A 12,334-nucleotide genomic window follows, 5' to 3' on the forward strand; every position below is an offset into this window, starting at 1 on the left:
GCAACCAAAACGAACAAAAGTTTTTTTGCAGATGTGCTGCCTTGAGGGAGAATGGAAAAGTCCCTTTTGTAGGATAAGTTAATTAGCTTTTTTGGCAAACAATACAAAATAATACAAAGTGATTTGTTTTTGCTTTATTCCTCCTTTCGAAGGATGTGGTATCTTGGAATGTGTGCTGATACATTCATACAAATAGTATAACTCAAAATGATATGTAAAACGACATCTAGCCTACATTGATATTTTGTTTTGGTTGTTTTGTCTGTGTGAATGCGTGTGTATGTGTGCATGTGAGTGTTTGTGTGTGTCTGCGTGTGTGTGTTTATGTGCCTGTATGAATATCTGCTTGTGTGTGTGTGTGTGTGTGTGTGTGTGTGTGTGTGTGTGTGTGTGTGTGTGTGTGTGTGTGTGTATGTGTGTGTGTGTGTGTGTGTGTGTGTGTGTGTGTGTGTGTGTGTGTGTGTGTGTGTGTGTGTGTGTGTTTGTGCGTGCGTGCGTGTGTGAATGCCTGGGAGTGTTTTTGTGTGCGCTTGAATATGCGTGCCTGTGCATGTTCGTGTGTGCGTGTGTGTGTGTGTGTGTGTGTGTGTGTGTGTGTGTGTGTGTGTGTGTGTGTGTGTGTGTGTGTGTGTGTGTGTGTGTGTGTGTGTGTGTGTGTGTGTGTTTCGGTTCAGAAATAAGACGAGTTGTGCATGGATGTGTAAACTATGATGGACTCAACGTCCAGGCTGTGAGTGATATTCAACAACACGGTGCCGGAGGACAGAGGCTGTTCTCCGGCGTGACCAACTCTTTAAAAGCATTCATCATAGCCGCTTTCTTTCACGGCGATTCGCCGCGCAGCTTAACCGCTTTACGCACGTAAGTAGCCGGCAACAGATTAGGAGGCAGATGCATATGTGTGAGAAAATATGACGCAAAACCCTTGACAAACGAGATTGGGTGACAAGTAAACGTTAAACCACTGCAGTCCCGCCTAAGTTGGGGGGATCAGGTCGCTCTCTTGGGGATAAAGCATGAAACCCAAATGATAAGGGTTGACCGTACATGCATTTGATCTATTAATAAACACGCTGGTTTTTGTCTTCTGGATTTCTTGTACGAAGAGAAGAACAGGACGCAACAGCAAGCAGATTTTCGATACTTGATGGGTGCAGTAGGCTGCGTTTGGTTTGATGCGTCTTTGGAAACCTCTACGACCGTGTTTGGCCGCGAAGTCTGTCCGGAGTTTCGTCGTCGACCTTATTGCGCATCATCATTCGTTCCCCGGCCACAAGTAGCGAGAGTGAGACCCAAAGGGTGCAGTTTTTTACAACCCACTCTCTTTCCCCCCCCCCCCCCCCCCCCCCCCCCCCGAGTCTAGTGGGTCTCTGATTGGCCGAGCTGTGTGTTTATGCGAAGCGTTTTGTGCGCCTGTACGCGTAGAGAAGAAAGAAGAGAGGGGGTGATACGGCTGGTTTGTTTGAGGCGGGTTATTTTTGGGGAGCCAGCGTGCCACGGGACCTCCTCAAAAAAAGAGAGAGAAAGAGAGAGAGAGAGAGAGAGAGAGAGAGAGAGAGAGAGAGAGAGAGAGAGAGAGAGAGAGAGAGAGAGAGAGAGAGAGAGAGAGAGAGAGAGAGAGAGAGAGAGAGAGAGAGAGAGAGAGAGAGAGAGAGAGAGAGAGAGAGAGAGAGACACACACACACACACACACACACACACACACACACACACACACACACACACACACACACACACACACACACACACACACACACACACACACACACACACACAGCGATAGAGGGAGGGCTAGAGAGTGAGAGGGAGGGGTAGGGAGTGAGAGTGAGAAGGGAGAGGGAGGTTGAGAGACACCGAGAGAGAGCGAGAGAGAGAGTAGGAGGAGAAAGTGAACGCTCCGCGAGCACAGAGCCAACCCAGTGAGTTCAGTGAGCAGAGCGCAGAGATCGGAGCTCAGTCTCAACAGCATCGGGGCTGTGCGCCACAGAATTGTTGAGCGGATTCGTGAGAAGAAGTGCATGCAGAAAGAGCGGACATTTCTTCAAATGGAAACGAGCGAAGCAGATAGAAACGGCATGATTTAAAGCGATCCCGTTTTATGCGTATTTTCTCTCGATCCGCGTAAAAAGGAAATGCGATCTCCAAATCGGAGCGCACGGCATTTCCCAAGTTTCCAGAGGAATTGATGCTCGTTTGAAAATTGGACTTCTCATAGGCAGAGCTGTTTTCGTTTCATTATTTTTTGCTGTTGGTGAAAACATTATTGTGAGGAAAAAAAATGGAAGGACTTTGTAGTACGATGTGGAAAGTTATAGTGCTTTTGGCCATCGCGTCCCTCGCGAGCGGCAAGACGCTGAAATACCAGATCTATGAAGAACAAAAAGCAGGCACAGTGATCGCCCGTTTGAAAGACGACGTTGCCGATGTCTTGGCCAAACTTCCCAACACGGTGTCTCTGCGCTTCAGGGCGATGCAGCGAGGGAGCATGTCTTTGCTGGCGGTCCGCGAGGCGGACGGAGAGATCAGCATCAAGACCAAAATCGACCGCGAGAAACTTTGCGAAAAGAACCTTAACTGTTCCATCCAATTCGACGTGCTGACCCTCCCAACCGAGCACCTGCAGCTCTTCCACGTCGAGGTGGAGGTGTTGGATATCAACGACAACACGCCCCAGTTCGCCCGCTCCATTATCCCCATCGAGATATCCGAGAGCGCGGCGGTGGGAGCGCGCATTCCCCTGGACAGCGCCACCGACCCGGACGTTGGGGAAAACTCCCTGTACAGTTACGCGTTGGAACCAAACAATTTCTTCAAGATCGACATCCAGTCCAGGACCGACGGCGCCAAATACGCGGAGTTGGTGGTGCTGAAGGAACTGGATCGGGAGGTGCGGGCGGGTTACGAACTCCAGTACACCGCGTCTGATAAGGGCGTTCCCGCAAGAACAGGTTCGACCCTCCTCAGAATCAGTGTTGCGGACTCCAATGATAACAGTCCTATTTTTGACAAGTCGTCATACATCATTAACTTACCCGAAAACGCACCTGTTGGCACACTACTGATCAACCTAAACGCCACCGATGCGGACGAGGGGACCAACGGCAAGATAGTGTACTCCTTCAGCAGTCACGTGTCTGGTAAAATATTAGACACGTTTAAAATCAACCCAGACAGCGGTCACATGACCCTGATCAGACGCGTGGACTATGAGACCGCGAGCTCGTATGACATCGACGTGCAAGCGCAAGACATGGGGCCGAACTCCATGCCTGCGCACTGCAAGATCCTGGTCAAGGTGGGAGACGTGAACGACAACAAGCCAGACATCAGCATCAACCTCATGTCCTCCCAGGGGAAGGAAGACGCGGCCTACTTATCCGAGGCCTCCCCTTTGGATACCTTTGTGGCTCTGGTGCGCGTGGAGGACATGGACTCGGGACTAAACGGGGAGATAGTGTGCAAACTGCACGGCCAGGGCTACTTCAAACTGCAGAAGACCTACGAGAACAACTACCTGATCCTCACCAACGTGTCCCTGGACCGCGAGAAGAGGTCAGAGTTCAGCCTGACGGTGGTGGCGGAGGACCGGGGAACCCCCAGCCTCTCCACCATCAAGCACTTCACGGTGCACGTCACCGACGAGAACGACAACCCGCCGCGCTTCGAGAAGGGCCGCTACGAGATCTTCAAGTCGGAGAACAACGCGCCCGGGGCGTACCTCTACTCGCTGGTGGCCACCGACGCCGACCTCAATGCCAACGGCCAGGTGAGCTACTCCATCGTGGAGAACAACATCCACGGCAGCTCCATCTCCACCTACGTCACCATCGACCCGTCCAACGGCGCCATCTACGCCCTGCGCACCTTCGACCGCGAGGACGTCAGCCACATCTCCTTCGTGGTGCAGGCCAAGGACGCCGGCTCCCCGGCGCTCTCCAGCAACGCCACCGTGTCCCTCAACATCCTGGACGAGAACGACAACCCGCCCGCCATCGTGGTCCCGCAGCTGTGGAACTTCACCGCCGACGTGCCCGTGTCAAAGTTCACCGAGGCGGGCCACCTGGTCACCGCCCTGAGGGTCACCGACCGCGACACGGGGGTCAACGCCGAGCTCATCTGCTCCATCGCCGGGGGCAACGACGAGGGCTTCTTCATCATGGACCCGCGCACGTGCGAGGTGCACGCCAACGCCAGCCTGGAGGGCTTCCCCCGCGAGAGGGCGGAGCTGGCCGTGTTGGTGCGGGACCAGGGCAGCGAGAGCCTGAGCGCCAAGGCCGTGCTGAAGATCACGCTGTACGAGAACATGGAGAACCACGTGCAGGTGATGGACCCGGGGGAGTCCTCCTTCGACGCCTCCCTCATCATCATCATCTCGCTGGGCGCCATCTGCGCGCTGCTGCTGGTCATCATGGTGGCGTTCGCCGCCCGCTGCAGCCGGGAGAAGAAGGAGACGAGGAACTCGTACAACTGCCGCGTGGCGGAGTCAAACCACCAGCACCACCCCAAGAAGCCCTCGCGGCAGATCCACAAGGGGGACATCACCCTGGTGCCCACCGTCAACGGCACCCTGCCGATCCGGGCGCACCATCGCTCGCCTCTGACCACGCCCCCCTTGGACCGAGCGCCAATGGGAAGCAGGCAGAGTCACCACAGCAGGCAATCGTTGAACAGCCTGGTGACGATCTCGTCCAATCACATCCCAGAGAGCTTTGCGTTGGAGCTGACCCACACCACGCCCCCAGTGGAGGTATGTTTACCTTTATCTGTGCAGCATACACACACACGCACGCACGCACGCACGCACACGCACGCACGCACGCACGCACGCACACACACACACACACACACACACACACACACACACACACACACACGCACACACACACACACACACACACACACACACACACACACACGTGCACGCAGACACACACAAACACACTTATAATACAGACACACACACAGGCATGCACGCACACATACACAAACACACACGTACACACACAAACCCACATGCGAGCATAGACAGATGAACGCACACACACATAAACACACACATAATGAGGCACACCTTCACACAGTCATAGCTACACTCACACTGACATTTATGGACAAACACGCACAAACACACGTATCATTTTTGGAATTCAGATACTCCCATTACTGTCTGGCAAATGTGCTAATTACCTATCTGACAGTGCCCAACTCCAAGTCATCCTGCGGAGCTAACTGATATTCATTAATACTGTGGATCATTATGTGTGTCTTTACCTTGTTTACACCCTGTCACCATTACTCCCATCATAACCATCATCACCCCTCAGTCATACGTCCTCAAATTCCTCTAGCCTCCCCCCTCCTCGATTTGTTTTAATATCATCCATTTTGTCTCGTTCATTTCCAGTTGCCACCCCCATCATCCATTTTGTGCTTGCTTATCCATTATTTTGTCAATTTTTTCATGTCTCTTTTTGTCTTTTTCTTTCCCATCTCTCATTCATCCCCCTTTTGTGTTCTTTTTATTTTATTTTTTTTATTTTATTTTATTTTGGATATAGCAAGTCTCACAGCTTCTGTCCATGCTCCATCAGGGCCAGTACCAGCCCAGACCCAGTTTCCGTGGCAACAAATACTCCCGCAGCTACAGGTAATTTCCAACCCACCCACCCTCCCGCCCAAAAAGAAAATCTCCCCCGCAAAAAACTAGATTTTTTTTTTTTTTTTTTTACTTTGAACCCCTTGTTTATCATTGTGTACCTCATTCCTCAACAAAACCTGTCGTGAAACTCAACTTTTGATTTAACCCTGTGGAAATCATTGTTCTAGACGACTGTGTGAATGCATTCATCTCCCTCGTTACCATACCCAGTATCACTCTGAGAGCGCGCGGCTCATTTGTCTAGGAATCCGAAACTAGAAGTTTCAATCCATGCTCCTGATGCCTAAGAAGTACACAACATGCTGATAAGCACTTCTCAGGGTGGCATCCATCACTACACGCTGTTCCCTCATTACTTTATCACCTTGATAAACACATGGCAGCAGACAGGGCCTCTGACAGACCTACAGGCGGTTCTCCTATGTTTATTGATCGAGTCCACCTGCGGCGCTCGTGGGCTTACCTTGAGATGAGATGGATTCACAAAACAGCCCCAAGTACTCACACACCATAGATTCTCTTTTTCCCATACATTTGTGTTCCCTCCCCGGTTTCAAAATCGCTCGCCTTCACCAATCTATAAAGCCTGACAGCAATCATAAATATCCTCGGCCAAATTGGATTCCCCTCACGGAATTACAGAAATCTTTACGTCGCCCGCATTCAGCTCGTATACAAACCACGGACTAAACTACCAGAGGATAAACTCCATCCAGAACCACCAATGCTACTGTGGCTCACTCTAACGCATCTTTAACGCTCTCTCCCCTCCAGATATGCACTACAGGACATGGACAAGTTCAGCCTGAAGGACAGTGGTCGTGGGGACAGCGAGGCCGGGGACAGCGACTATGACATGGGCCGCGAGTCCCCCGTGGACAGGCTGATACTGGGAGAGGGCTTCTCTGACCTGCTGCACCTTGAGATGCACCACAGGCTCCACCCAGGTAAGCGGCCCTGCACTGAACAACAAACGCTCCTTATGTACAGGGGTGTACAACTGTGAAACTGCATGGTTAAAAGTTGGGATCTTTAAGGTTTTCATGTAAGTAAGTAAATGGACTGCATTTATACTTGTACATGTGCTTCTCTTACCATTTGCCACTCAAAGCGCTTTACAATATTGTCTGACATTCACCCATTCATACACACGTTCACACGTTGAAGGCGGTGTCAACCATGCAAGGCGACAGCCAGCTCGTCAGGAGCAGTTAGGGAGAGGTGCCTTGCTCAGGGACGTCTCGACAGTCTCGAGCCGGTGTCAAACTAGCAACCTTCCGGTTACCAGCCAACCCGCTTTACCTCCTGAGCCCCATGCTGCCATATGTAAACACAGGTCTGTTCAGCCTACATCTAGGGCCGAGTGGGGATTGAGCCAATGACCTCCCTGAGGAAAGTTCTTGAGTTAGTTTTATTATTAATGTGAAAAACTGGGTATTGATGGGCGACACAGCTCACACCTCTGGGATCAATTACCGCTTATAGCTAACGGTGGCGCCAAAGAGAACGAACGGAAATTGAGATTGACACTTCAGCATTCAGATGAAGCATACGTCCCTGTGGTCTGCATTTGCCACTCAGTAGTTAATAACCTATGGAAATGTGGAAGCAGGAGTTATTTCAGGTAAATCAATGTCTTGGCTTAAATATCTAGCGTGGGAACGGGCAAGGTCCTCACGATGCGATGTGAGATACACGTACCGGTACAATTTTGATGCTGTAACTATTGCGATATAATCTTTGCTGAGATGATATCTTTGTGTGGTTTAACATATGGGTTAAAGGTGGGGTTTTGGGTTCTATGGATCCACCATATCACATAGTTGATGTTAATCGACTATAGGCAAATTCACCCTAGCGCCCTCTGTTGGCCAATCATTCGCCTCCACATGGACAACACAGAGGTTTCTGGTTACATTTCACAGAAACAAAAAGAAAACTCTAGCCGAGTCTCCCTGACAACACAAGTAATTAGAAAGCCAAGACTTGCGATACACCCAGCATTGATTTCCTCTCCCCCGAAACCCCCTGAAACACAAAACTTTCACTCACGGGAAAAAATCCAGTTTCACCAAACTTCCGTCATGCGACTCACTGGCCTGGACAAACCTCAGAGTGAGGCTCTTTAACTGGGCTCCAGCCAACCCAACGTGGAGACCCTCCATCATCATCGCGGCTACCTGCCTCAAAGCTCCCAGCCAGCGGACGGTGTCTGCCCACAGTCACTCTCTCGCTCCACACCTTTTCTATGCGGCCTGTCACCAACACAGCCACCATTGTGCTCAGCACCATTCTTCCACACAGCCCTCATTTCCACGCTCGTTATCGCACCAGAAGAGGTTACCTTGCGTGCAGGCTTTGTTTGTGTGTGTGTGTGTGTGTGTGTGTGTGTGTGTGCGTGTGCGTGTGCGTGTGCGCGTGCGCGTGTGTGTTTGTGTGTGTGTGTGTGTGTGTGTGTGTGTGTGTGTGCGTGCGTGCGTGCGTGCGTGCGTGCGTGCGTGCGTGCGTGCGTGCGTGTGTGTGTGTGTGTGTGTGTGTGCGCGTGCGTGTGTGTGTTATCGGCCCCTAAGATAGAGATGCGTCTGAAAAGTCTTCCCTGGAGCGGAGATGAGTCGCCTGTCACTCAGACGCGTGCGTCTCAGGATGCTGTTTGTGTGTGTGTGTGTGTGTGTGTCTGTGTGTGTGTGTGTGTGTGTGTGTGTGTGTGTGTGACGCGTGCGTCTCAGGATGCTGTCTTCTTCCTCCCTTCTTTTTTTTTCTCTTTCCTTTCCCCTTTTTTTTTTTTTTCCTCCCAGTGATTGACAGTGGTGCGCTTTCATGTCTCAACTGAGGAGAATTCACAGTAATTGCTTTTAGAATGATGCCTCTCTCCCTCACTGTCTCTCCCTCTCTCTCCCTCACTGTCTCTCTCTCTCTCCCTCTGTCTCTCTCTCTCTCCCTCTGTCTCTCTCCCTCTCCATCTCTCCCCCCCTCCATCGCTCTCCCCGTCTCTCCCACTCCATACCTCCCCCTTATTCTCTGTTTCTGTGACCCAAAGCCTGCCTCCGTGGCAAACTCCTAACTCTCTCTCTCTCTCTCTGTTACTGCCTCTCTCTCTCTGTCTCTCTTGATGCTTGACTCTCTCTCTCCCCCTCTCTCTCTCTTCCTCTCTCTCTTTTACTACCTCTCTCCCTATTTCTCTCCTAGCTTCTTGTGTCTCCCCCCCCCTCTCTCTCTCTCTCTCTCTCTCTCTCTCTCTCTCTCTCTCTCTCTCTCTCTCTCTCTCTCTCTCTCTCTCTCTCTCTCTCTCATCCTCTCTCTCTCTCTCTCTCTCTCATCCTCTCTCTCTCTCTCTCTCTCTCTGTCTCTCTCTCTCTCTCTCTCTCTCTCTCTCTCTCTCTCTCTCTCTCTCTCTCTCTCTCTCTCTCTCTCTCTCTCTCTCTCTCTCTCTCATCCTCTCTCTCTCTCTCTCTCTCTCTCTCTCTCTCATCCTCTCTCTCTCTATTTGACTGCCTGTCCTTCATTCATTGTCTCATCCCAACCCCGCGTGCTCCTCTCTATTCACTCATCTCTACCTAGTCCTCATTATCCTCGTACTATTTTATGTGACATCTTATTGTACACTTCATAAGAGGAGGCAGTCGATTCGGTGTTAATATAAACACCCTCCCCTCCCCCATTACCCAGCCCTCCCTCCCTCCCTCCCTCCCTCCCTCCCTCCCTCCCTCCCTCCCTCCCTCTCTTCCCCTCTTCATCATTTGCTGTACTATAAAAAGACTGAGGGGCAGAGGGGATAAAAAATAGTCTAATGTGCCAACAGGGGGGATTATCCCAGTTAGCTCCTCAATAGTTTGAATTCATTTTGATCTCCTCATTTAGATCAGCTATCCCTTCGAGGCATGTTTAAGCAGCACCTCAACAAACAAATCCTCCCTTGGCTAGAGTTGTGTTGTGTTGCGTTGTGTTGTGTTGCGTTGTGGCGTGGGGGAGAGGAATATGGGCCAAACTATTAAGTCCTTTCTTTCATTTGTGCGTCCTGTGAAATGTGGTTAACACGGCCCACCCACTGAACTGGGGCTTAAAGAGTTTCCTCTTTAGGGAATCTGGTTTCCCCCTCATCCCTGATTTGGCAGATATGTATGCATAGATCTCCATCCAAAATGGTGGAGGCAATCATAATTTAAACGAGGAATGATCCTGTTTTAAAAAAACAATATACGCCGGGCGGCAAAGTACTTCAAACATCTGTGCTGTGGTTTTATATTGTGTGAAGAATATATGCACAAAAGTTTTGGGTCACTTAGAAATGTCATTATTTCTTGAAGAAAATCACTGTTTTTCTCAATGAAGATAACAGTAAATGAATCAAAATTCCAGTCTAGACGTTGTTCATGTAGTGAATGACCATTCTAGCTGGAAACGGCCGATTTTTAATGGAATATCTACACAGGACCTCCTGTGTTCTAATGGTACATTGTTGAGCTAATCGTGTTGAAAGGCTAATGATGATTAGAAAACCCTTGTGCAATTGTGTTAGCACAGCAGAAAAGTATTGAATAAAAGTGAGTGGGGTGACCCCAAACTTTTGAACGGTAGTTTATTTATACACGTATAATGTATACATTAAAAACAGTATATATGTATTGTATAGCGCGAGTTCATTGCTGAATAGACACTAAAGGTCACAGGCGTGTCACACTTGCTGAAACACGACAACAACATCCTGGGTGACTCCCTTCTCATTTGTCCTTGCCGGGAGATTGCAATCTGTCACACTATATAAACCCCCGATTTAACTGCTGACGTGTGTAACCCTCGGAAGATAATCAGCAACACCTCCCCGAGCTAATTGTCTTTTTTTTTGCTATTGGGTATTAAAAAAAAGAAAAAACAGAAAAATCGCTACGCCGCCAAACACAACAAAACACATGAACAACAAAGACTTCCTTCCCTTTTGTTTCAACGCAAAAATGATCATTTACAGGATTGCTCTTACCATCTGTGATACCTTGGTTGCGTCTCTCGTTTATCAAGCGCTCTGTGTACAATCGAGGCAGCAAGCAACCTTATCCTAACCTCTCTCTCTCTCTCTCCCTCCCCCCCTCTCTCTCTCCCTCTCTCCCCCCAGCTATGAGACTGTGCACCGATGAGTGTCGTGTACTGGGCCACTCAGACCAGTGCTGGATGCCCCCTCTGTCGTCCCCGGCGTCCTCCGACTACCGCAACAACATGTACATCCCAGGGGAGGAGTCTCAGGCGCAGCCCCAGTCCCACCTCCTCCACCAGCAGCAGCAGCAGCAGCATCAGCACCATCTCCTCCACCACCAGCAGCAGGTTGCCGACGACGACCAGGCCTCCCTGGAATCCGAGCGCCGCAAGAGCTTCTCCACCTTCGGCAAGGAGTCGGGCAGCGAGGAGGAGGTCTCGCCGGGCGTGGCCGTGGGCGTGGCCATGGGCGGAGCAGGAAGTGATGCGTGCGGGGCGATGGCGCCGGGAATGGGCGGTTCCCTGCTGACGGAAATGAACCACGTGTTCCAGCGCCTGCTGCCCCCCAACGGGAACAACGCCTACAGCGACTGCGGCGAGCCCCTCGCCTTGGCCCCGCCCTCCTCCTCAGCCGCAGCCGCCGCCGCCACCGCCGTCGGCCCCGCCCCCGGGCCGCCGCCCGTCAACTCCTCGTCCACCTCGGAGCGAGGCACCGCCTGCGGGAGCAGCGGCGGTAACCACGGCAACAGCAACGCCATGCCCCAGGAGAACCGAAAGGGCCTGTTGCCGGGCGGGAAGGTTCCGGTCTACCCCCCCGGGGTGGCGGCCTGGGCGGCCAACGCCCACTACCTGACGAACCCCGGCAACGGTAACCACGCGGCCGCCCCCTGTTTGCCCCCGCCGTCCTCCACCTGCCCCTCCGCCTCCTCGCCCTCCTCCAACAACAACAACGCCCCCAACAACGGACAGCCCCCGCACCTAAAATGGCTGCCGGCGATGGAGGAGATCCCCGAGAACTACGAGGAGGACGAGTTCGACGGGGTCTTCCAGCAGTGCAACCCCGGGGTCGCTAAGCGCGTCGCCGCGGCCGACGGGCCCCGTGAGGGCGGCGGATGCGGCGGCGGCGGCGGCGGCAACGGTGGCGGCAACGGCGGCGGCATGGACGCCAGCGAGCTGGTCAACGAGATCAACAAGCTGCTGCAGGACGTTCGCCAGGGCTCCTGAAGGAACAGCTGGTTCTTCCGGAGAACCGTTCCCCTGAGGACATTGACTTGACTTGAGGCCTGTGAATGTTCTCCGCTGCTCGGAGCCGGAGGCGAGGTCACTTCTTCTTCTTCATGGGGGGGGGGGGGGGGTGAGACTGAACCGCGCTCCGTACACATGAACACCGTCACGCTACCACCACTTAGTGCTATAGACTCAAGGGCCGAGAGACGGTGAGAGCGAGAGGGGGGGAGAGAGAGAGAGAGAGAGAGTGAGAGAGAGAGAGAGAGAGAGAGAGAGAGAGAGAGAGAGAGAGAGAGAGAGAGAGAGAGAGAGAGAGAGAGAGAGAGAGAGAGAGAGGGAGGGAGGGAGAGGGAGAGGGAGAGATGAATCTTGTGGATGCTCTGAGGTGGTTGATGAAAAAGGACGTTCTTCTGTACATTGACATGAAAAGACTCTTACAGAGACTTGAGGTTTTGTCATTTTGTATTGTTTACACTCATAGAC

General features: G+C 51.9%; 1 protein-coding gene across 2 annotated transcripts; it reads left to right on the plus strand.

The window, feature by feature from the left end:
* The first annotated feature begins 1,848 nt into the window (after positions 1-1,848).
* On the plus strand, positions 1,849-12,328 carry pcdh18a (protocadherin 18a). 2 transcript variants are annotated; one of them, XM_030351883.1, is made up of 4 exons: positions 1,849-4,747; positions 5,559-5,647; positions 6,434-6,606; positions 10,767-12,328. In XM_030351883.1, the coding sequence occupies exons 1-4, from the start codon at positions 2,279-2,281 to the stop codon at positions 11,846-11,848; spliced, it is 3,813 nt and encodes a 1,270-aa protein (XP_030207743.1). In that variant the 5' UTR covers positions 1,849-2,278; the 3' UTR covers positions 11,849-12,328. The 2 variants fall into 2 exon arrangements, with proteins under 2 accessions (XP_030207743.1, XP_030207744.1); XM_030351884.1 differs by having other exon boundaries at positions 5,592-5,647.
* The last annotated feature ends 6 nt before the right edge of the window (positions 12,329-12,334 follow it).

This window comes from Gadus morhua, chromosome 3 (genome assembly GCF_902167405.1).
Source record: "Gadus morhua chromosome 3, gadMor3.0, whole genome shotgun sequence".
Taxonomy (NCBI): domain Eukaryota; kingdom Metazoa; phylum Chordata; class Actinopteri; order Gadiformes; family Gadidae; genus Gadus; species Gadus morhua.

Excerpts from the sequence above, each read along its gene's own strand:
- pcdh18a (XM_030351883.1), top strand. The coding sequence starts at position 2,279 with ATGGAAGGACTTTGTAGTACGATGTGGAAAGTTATAGTGCTTTTGGCC. Across the intron at positions 5,648-6,433 it reads AAATACTCCCGCAGCTACAG|ATATGCACTACAGGACATGG; the intron begins GTAATTTCCAAC and ends TCTCCCCTCCAG. Across the intron at positions 6,607-10,766 it reads GCACCACAGGCTCCACCCAG|CTATGAGACTGTGCACCGAT; the intron begins GTAAGCGGCCCT and ends CTCTCCCCCCAG.